At 39.8% G+C, this 8,848-nt stretch overlaps 1 protein-coding gene across 8 annotated transcripts in view; it reads right to left on the reverse strand.

Annotated features, from left to right (window-relative positions):
• The window catches only part of NME7 (NME/NM23 family member 7), a 269,129-nt gene that overhangs the window by 255,296 nt on the left and 4,985 nt on the right, over positions 1-8,848 (reverse strand). For 2 of the 8 annotated variants that reach the window (XR_012032961.1, XM_072830517.1), the window contains exon 1: positions 8,663-8,816. The exons of 5 other annotated variants lie outside the window; for them this stretch is intronic. Coding sequence is in view for 1 of the 3 variants with exons in the window: in XM_072830517.1 (XP_072686618.1) it covers positions 8,663-8,665 (3 nt within the window). In the remaining 2 variants the exon portion in view is untranslated. Of the gene's footprint in view, positions 1-2,518; positions 2,540-8,662; positions 8,817-8,848 lie in introns of those variants that run through there. One more of the 8 variants, XR_012032962.1, reaches the window with a different exon arrangement.

The raw sequence follows: 8,848 nt of genomic DNA on the forward strand, positions 1-8,848 counted from the left end.
TGAAATTTAAATTTACATATGTCAGAGAACTCTGGAGCCATTACCCATGCATATGGAAATATATTTTAAAGAATAAAGTACTATGAAGGCACACTACATCGGAGGACTCAGGAGAGGTAACAATAGCAACTTAATTAGACAAAGTGCCTAGTAACAGAAAATAAACTTGAATTGAGCAGTACATTTTAATAGCTACAATTTCTCACATCTAATAAATAGAAAGTCTTAAAATATCAACAGCTTTCAGAAGTGAAGTAGTTTAAACAGATTTTGCAGGAAAGTGGATATAAGGTTAACTGAAGTATTGGAGAGATTTCTGGAGAATGAGCTACTTCAATCTTATGCTCTAGCACCATCAAGAAAGACATTAAGGGAAATCACAGCAGAAAACATAGTATCTGTGAAGACACTGTGATGCCACCACCTGGAATGTGCAACTTTGTCTACCACACCTTTAAGAACATATTATGGAAACAAAGGGTCCAGAAAAGGGCAATTAAATTATTTTTTTTAAGATTATTGATTTAAGAGAGCACATGTGCACAAGCAGGGGAGGAGCAGAGAGAAGAAGAGAAAATCAAGCAGACTCCCTGCTGAGCACAGAACCCAACATGGAGCTCAGTCCCATGACCCTGAGATCATGACCTAAGCAGAAACAAAAAGTCTGACACTTAACCAACTGAGCCATGCAGGCGAAGAACAATCAAATTATTAAAAGGCGATTATAAAAGGAGAAATCAAGAGTGTTTTGATCTTCAAACATAAGATCTGGACAGATAAATATTTTCCAAAGTTTATAAGATCATAAATGTTACAGATAGCATGAAAACCGTCACTGAAAGTCCAAACTCATATAGTTAAAGTTTAAATAAGGCAGATCCAAGGAAAATAAAATATTTTGATGGAATAGGAAAAATGTATGAGATGTATTATCCCACCCATTACATTTTGAAAGAAATCTAAAACCCTTCCCAAGATGCATAACCCTCAGTTTTCCCGGGTTTCTGCCTGCCTCTACATCTCTTGTCCTCGGGCAGCCCAGGTGGCTCTCCCTCTGCCTATGTCTCTGCCTTTCTCTGTCTCTCATGAATAAATAAATAAAATCTTAAAAAATAATAATAAAAATAAATGTTAAAACATCAAGGAGGTTTTCCCTTACCACCCTGGCTAGGTCAGGCCTTTCTTTTTATTACACATTTTGACCTCACCTTGTAATTTTTCTTTTGTAACCCAACTTACCTTTGTAATTTATCTTCTAATATCTTTTTTTTTAAGATTTTATTTATTTATCCATGAGAGAGACAGACAGAGAGAGAGAGAGAGAGAGAGGTGCAGAGACACAGGCAGAGGGAGAAGCAGGCTCCATGCAGGGAACCTGATGTGGGACTCGATCCCGGGTCTCCAGGACCACGCCCTGGGCCAAAGGCAGGCACCAACCGCTGAGCCACTCAGGGATCCCCTATCTTCTAATATCTCCATAAGTTCCACAGGGTGCACAAGGTAAGCTGGGACCAGAGAAGGTCTCAACTGCCAATTAACAAATTTGGGCTTTACTCTATGGGCACTGAGGGAGAGCTATCTTATTAATCAATGTATAGCCAGTGCCTGGCAAACAAAAAGCACTCAGTAAATACCTGTTAGAACTGATGAATAATTGGTGAATAAGAAAGAATCTATGAGGGATGAAATTGGACTTCTATCTTATACAACTCACAAAAATTAACTTGAAATGTATTAAAGATTTAAACATAAGACTTGAAACCATAAAACTCCTAGAAGAAAGCATAGGGCAAAAGGTCCTTGACCTTGGTCTGGGCAAGAGGTCTTTGGATGTGACCCCAAAAGCATACACAAAAATGTAAAAATTAGTAAGTGGGGCTACATCAAACTAAAAATCTTCTGCACAGCTAAAGAAACAATAAACAAAATGGTAAGGCAAACTTCAGAACAGGAAAAAATATTCACAAACTATCTAATGAGGGATTAACATCTAAATTACATATACATTCACAGATATACAATAGGACTAAAAATATGGGCAGAAGAACTGAATAGTCTTTTTCCAAAGAAAACATACACATGGCCAACACGTACATGAGAAGGTGCTCAGCATCACTAATCAATAGGGAAAAAAAAAAAAAACACCATAGATATCACCTCATACCAGTTAGAATGGCTAGTATAACAAGACAAGAGGCAGCCAGTGTTGGGGAGGAAGTAGAGAAAAGGGAACCCTTGCACACTGTTGACATGAATGTAAAATGGTGCAGCCACTATGGAAAGCAGCATTGAAGATTCCTCAAAAAAAATTTTTTTTAAGATTTTATTTATTTATTCATGAGAGAGAGAGAGAGAGAGAGAGAAAGGCAGAGACACAGGCAGAGGGAGAAGCAGGCTCCATGCAGGGAGCCCAATGCGGGACTTGATTCCAGGTCTCCAGGATCACGCCCGAAGACGGTGCAAAACCGCTGAACCACCCAGGCTGCCCGATTCCTCAAAAATTTTTAAATAATACTACCATATGATCCACAATTCCACGTTTGTGTATTTATCTGAAAAAAAATGAAAACATTAACTCCAAAAGATATGTTCACTTCCATTCACAATGCCACATTATTTACAACAGCCAAAATATAAAACAAGCTAAATGTCCATCAGTGGATGAATGCATAAAGAAAATGTGGCATAAATACAGTGGAATATCGAGAAAGCAATGAAAAAGAAGGAAATCCTGCCATTTGTGACAACAGCGATGGATTCTGAGGTCATTATGCTAACTGAAGTCAGACAAAGACAAATACTGTATAAATTCAGTTTCTTGTGGAATCTAAAAAGATTCAAAGAAACGATAGAATAGAGGTTACCAGGGGTTAGGGGTGAGGAAAATGAGATGTCAAAGGATAAAAACTTCCAGTTAGAAGCGAATACCTTCTGGTGAATCCAATAGAGTTAACAATGCGGTATTATCTACACTTGGAAATTGTTAAGAGAGTAAACTTTAAATGTGCTCATCACAAAAAAAAAAAGTAATGGTAATTAGGTGATGTAATGTATGGGCTTAATGCTAAGGTGGTTTGCAATACATGTGTATCAAATCAACACATTATATGCCTTAAATTACACAATGTTATATGTCAATTATATCCCAATACAGCTGGGGAAAAAAAGGAAAAAAAGATGAATTAAAACGCAGAAAAAGGACAGAAAAAGACAAAAGGAGCTACATGTAAGGAAAATTAGGGCATTATATTAACCCATTGCTATTCAGTTTTGCAAATACTACCAGTTCCTATGCAAGAAGAATGTAACAGCTCCAATCTGCATTTGTAATAAAATCGTTTAGTGGGAAAAATCCTTTGTTTGGTTTCAGGTTTCTAAATTAGGCACTATACTTTCTGATTCAGTTCTAGCAAATGAAACCCTGCCTGGGGCTTTAAAGTTGCAGTCCTTCCAAGTTAGCACTTCAGGTAATAAAAGGAATCCTGGATGGTTAAGAAGTACATGCCAAAAATAAAAACAGCAAGCCTATTTAGAAGAAATGTTATAGAGCTAGAAACTGAAAAACATTTCGTGGAATAAAATCTTGTTTATATTTAGCCATCATGAAACTCTTTGAAGTCTCGTTTAAACTAACAACTTTGAGACATTTGTTTAGTGTAATTCTTGCAGAACATAGTGGATAATCTTTAAAGGCCTTATGTTATACTAGCAGATCATCTTTGTTAACAGCATTCAAATCAATGTTCTACTTTAGAACATAGATATATAGAGAGCATATATATAGATTTATAACATTCATATCTCTTTGTAGTCAAGAGTCTTGGAATCTCCTTTATTCTCTTTATGCATAACAGTAAATAAATTGATGACTCTAGCATAGTCTTTATCTTAAACAACATGTATGGGAGATATACTAAAAACTACATTTGCCTATCTCTGCTTCATAAAATGGAGGCTAGTCTTGAATTTGTAGTCAGAACCTAATTATGGTGCTGGAAGCTTAGCTTTTAACATCCAGATGCAGACAGAAACTGATCAGATTATGAAATTGCAGCAGTCAGGAAGGCAAATAAGCAAACAAATTCTACCTTCAGCTGCTTGGAGAAAGACCATCAGCCTCTGATACAATACACATGCCAGAGGTGAGACTGAACATAGGAAAAGGAAAACACCGATTTCTCTCTGGTTCTCTAAAGGCCTATTCTTCCTCATGAAGGGCTGACAGCAACCGACACAGGAGAGAGATCTGGATGCAGAAAGAAATGAAAGAATTCTGCTCCAGTCAATTTTAGGCTCTCATTAAATTCAGAGCTTCTCCTGCCAATGAGATTGACACAAGGACAAAGAAGGAATAAGAAATCAGTGCACCTGCCAATGAGATTGATGCTAGGACAAAGAAGGAATAAGAAATCTGTGCATCTTGAGATCAACTATTTTGCCTCTTAAAGTATTTATTGTTCAAAGCACACTATATTTTGAACTTTGTGGACCATGACTGCCAGGAAGGAATGCATTTTATATCATAACCCAGTACACACAACACATATGCATTTTCAAATAAAAGTTTTGCAGAAGTTATCCTTTGTACATACAACGAATATAGTGTCTGCTTTACGCCACCTTATTTTTTTAATGCTGGCTACATTCAACAAATTGGTTTCACAACCCAGTAATGGGTTAGAACCCAATCTGAGAAACCATGCTATAGTGCATACATGTGGTCTATCCTCTGCCTTCTTCTCTAACTGTATTTCATGTTATTCTCTGCCTTACTTCCCCCACTGCTGCTGCCCCCACACTGCCCCACCTCTGAATTTCTATTATTTTTTACGTTTAACCACAAGATCGATTCCTGAAATATGCCAACCGCTTTCTGCCTCAGGGCCTTTGACCTTGTTGCTAGTGTTGTCTGGTCACCCAGATCACTGCAATTCGTCATGCAGGTCTCAAGACAGAAGTCAATTCTTTAAAGGAGCCTTCACTGACTACCCAGTTTGACAGAGCCACCACATAACTCCAGCAGGTGCAGAGGGGAGGGGGAGGAGTTCACCACTCTTAGAGTGGTTGGGAAGTCTGAATGACAATGTAAGACAAACATGAAGAAAACCAGTATTCCACAAATGTACTTTCCAGCTCTCATGCTACTGTTCAGGCCATTGATTTCTAGTTATGGAAATTCTATTCCATTTGTTTAATGATGGCCTTTCTGACTCTGAAAATTGAAGACACCATCCTTCAATACCTGCCAAGTACTCTGTAACCTCTCAGGGCATGTATCACATTCTTTCTTGTTTTTTTTTTTTTCTTTTTTTCATTTAGTAAATATCCGAGTACCTAATATGGTCTAAGCAATAGCAGTGAACAAAATAAAGATCAATCCATCTCCCACTTCAGTTTAGTAAGAGTGACAAATTCACAAATAATTTCAACTGAATGTAGCAAGTACCATAAGAGAGAAGCGTATTAGGTAAAGTTGTGACAAAAAAGAATAAAAAGTCAACTACCTTTGAGTAGAGAAGTAAGGCATCACAGAAGAAAGGACACCTAACCATGGTATGGAAGGATCAAAGGGAATTTGGCCAACACACAATGGGATGGGGTATCCCATGTAAAAGGAACAGAACGTACAAAGTAAATGGAACATTCATGAGTTTGAAGTTGCTTAAAATGTTCAGCAAATGTCAAGTAGCTAAAAGGAGTGTCTAGGGAATGGAGATGCATGAAAGAAGCTGGACAGGTGAGTCTTAGATGATGGAGGGCCTTGTATGCCATTCCAGGTACTTTGAATTTTACACTGTAGGGTATGGAGAGTCCAGAGTTTTAAAGAGGTGAGTAACCTCAAAGATTTGGATCTTTAAAAATTCCTTCTGGAGCTCCTGGGTGGCTTAGTCGGTTAAGCATCTACCTTTGGCTCAGTTCATGATCCCAGAGTCCTGGGATCAAGCCCCAAGGCAGGCTCCCTGCTCAGTAGGGCAAGTCTGCTTCTTCCTCTCCCTCTGCTCCTCGCTGCACCCCCCCCCCCCACCAGCTCGTGCTTGCTTGCTCGCTTGCTCACTCTCCCTCAAATAAGTAAAATATTTTTTAAAAAATTCCTTCTGGTAAAAAAAAAAAATTCCTTCTTGTGGCAGAGAAAAGAATAGATTGAAGAACTGCCATACCATACTGTTAAAGTCCAGGCAAGAAAGAAGGAGAGCTTGAACTAAAATAGGACCTAGTGACCACTGGAATATGGGAGGCAAGGAGAGAAAAAAATGGAGGACAACTCTCGTTTCTGGTTTAGGTTACATATATTGTAATACAGAGTAACTATAATACTAGGGATACATAATATTAAAGCTATACTATAGGTTACAATATAGTGATGTCATCAATTAACTTGACGGAATTAGAAAAACCAAGTGGAATGATAGCGAGTTCAGTTTTGGTCATGGCCGACTTGAGAGGCCTTTCTGGTAACGTAGAGCTGTCCAGAAAGCAACTAGGTTAGCGCTAGCAGGTGTGAGATGAAAACTGAAATTTAGACACGAATCCTTCAGCATTACTAAAACTCACATGTGTGGATGAAATCACCCCAGGGAAATGCATAGAATAAGAACTGAAAATTTTAAGACTGAGTCCTAGCAAAAGGCATTTAAAAGGCAGACAAAGCCAGTGAGAAGAAAAAAAAAGGGGGGGGGGGGAGGAACGCTCATGAACTCAGCTGTCACAGAAAAGCTAAATAAAATAAACTTAAATTTTTTTTTACTTATTTATTCATGAGAGACACAGAGAGAAAAGCAGAGACATGGGTAGAGGGAGAAGCAGGCTTCCTGTGGGGGAGCTTGATGCGCAAATCGTTCCCAGGACCTCATCTCAGGATCATGACCTGAGCCAAAGGAAGACACTCAACCACTGAGTTCAGGTACCTCAGTAAAACTAACTTTGACAAGAAATTACTGGATTGGCACCGCAAAAGCCATTAGAAATTTAAGACAAGCAACTTCATTGAAGATATTCAAGAGGACGTCAGACCACAGAATACTGCAGATGAGAAAGGGGCAGTTGAAGTAGGTGAAAATACTGTGCTTTCAAGCAGTTTACTGATAGATGGAAGGACTGGACAATCATTGGATAAACACAGCATGGGGGATGTACTTTTGTTTCATTTCATTTTCTCCAGATGTATGACCAAAACACTGGGAAGCAGGAAAAGGAGCAAAGCATAGAAAAGGAAAAAGATAAGTGGAAGCAAACGGTCTTGTAATGGATAGGAGGAAATGAGATCTAGAGGAGAGGTGAATGTATTTACCTTCAACACCATTTTATCTAAACGAGAAATACAAAACTGAACAATGGGTAAAAATATATGCCAATGTGTAGGTTAGGGGCCTGAGGTTGAAGAAAATGACTGTTAGACTCTGACACCTGCTTAGAAGGGAGGAAAAAGGAAGGAACAGGGATTGGAAAGTGAACGAGTAAGAGCAGGAAGAGCACAGGGGCAGATAGAGGCAAGGAAAGGATTGTTTTGGAGCAATGGAGAAAGAAGGGGTGGTGGGAGGGGCTCTGTTGCTAAATCCACAGCCATACCCATCTGAGACAATAGTCATTTTTCTATTCTCCAGTCCGTTACTCATAAGTGTTTAAAAGATTTGCTAATTAAGTGAATTAAGTAGAACCCCGTGTTCTCAAACCAGTGAGTGAATTAAAATCACCTACAGGCTTTTTAAAAAATGCAAATTGCAGATGCAATGAAACGCCGGGAACACCTGCACCCCGATGTTTATAGCAGCAATGAAGACTCCTAACTCTGGGAAACGAACTAGGGGTGGTGGAAGGGGAGGAGGGTGGAGGGCGGGGGGTGGGGGTGAATGGGTGACGGGCACTGAGGGGGGCACTTGACGGGATAAGCACTGGGTGTTATTCTGTACGTTGGCAAATTGAACACAAATAAAAAATAAATTTATTATTTATTTATTACATAAATAATTAAATGATATTAAATAAATTTATTATTTATTATTTAAATAAAATTTAAATTTATTATTTAAAAAATGCAAATGCCAAGAATTTGGCATTGGTGGTGGGGGAAGCTCAAGGAAGTGAATATTCCAGAAGCTCTCCCAAGAGATCCTCAGGGGGCATTTCCGTTAAAAGGCACCTGCCTAGAAGGGAATCAACTGGCTAAAAGAGAACTGAGGCAAATACAGCCCTTCCTGCAAGGCTCTTAGCCCGGGGGTGGAGCAGTGCTCTGCCGCTCAGGAGAGCACACACTACAAGACCTCCCGGTCAGTGTTGAGACAGTCGCATGCACAACACAATACTCTTAAATGAAGCCTCGTTTAAGGGAAGCTAAGAACTTGAAAAATGCGATGATGAAAAACACGAACATTTAAAATGTTTGTTCTAAATGACGTCTCACATCAGGGTATCAGACCAAGTGTTTACCCCTACACTTTTCTGTTACGTTACTCTAGAGGCTCAGCAGCACCAAAGTGGAAGTCAGGGTGCTACGAGAAATGGGGAGAGGAAGGAAACTGCAGAAACAGCACCCGGAAAGGGAAAAACATAATGGGGAGGAGGTGGAAGAAACCAGGATCCCTCTGGGTGTCCCTCCGCCCCAGGACCTGAGATGCTACGTAAACAAGATGCCAAAGCCGTTCTTCTGGCCTCGCCTGGCACTCACCATAGTCTCAGGATCTCAGCGCGGGGAAATAGGCAGCTTTGCCACAAGGAGACACCACCTCTACACCGACGCCCGGTTACTCCGGCAACAGGGCCCCGCCTACTACCGGACGTGCGGGAACGTCACAGCCCCGCCCCTTCGTTCCTAGTGGCTGAGAGGACTCGGAGCTCCGCCCACCCACAGGCA

The sequence above is a fragment of the Canis lupus genome, chromosome 6 (genome assembly GCF_048164855.1).
Source record: "Canis lupus baileyi chromosome 6, mCanLup2.hap1, whole genome shotgun sequence".
NCBI classification, from domain to species: domain Eukaryota; kingdom Metazoa; phylum Chordata; class Mammalia; order Carnivora; family Canidae; genus Canis; species Canis lupus.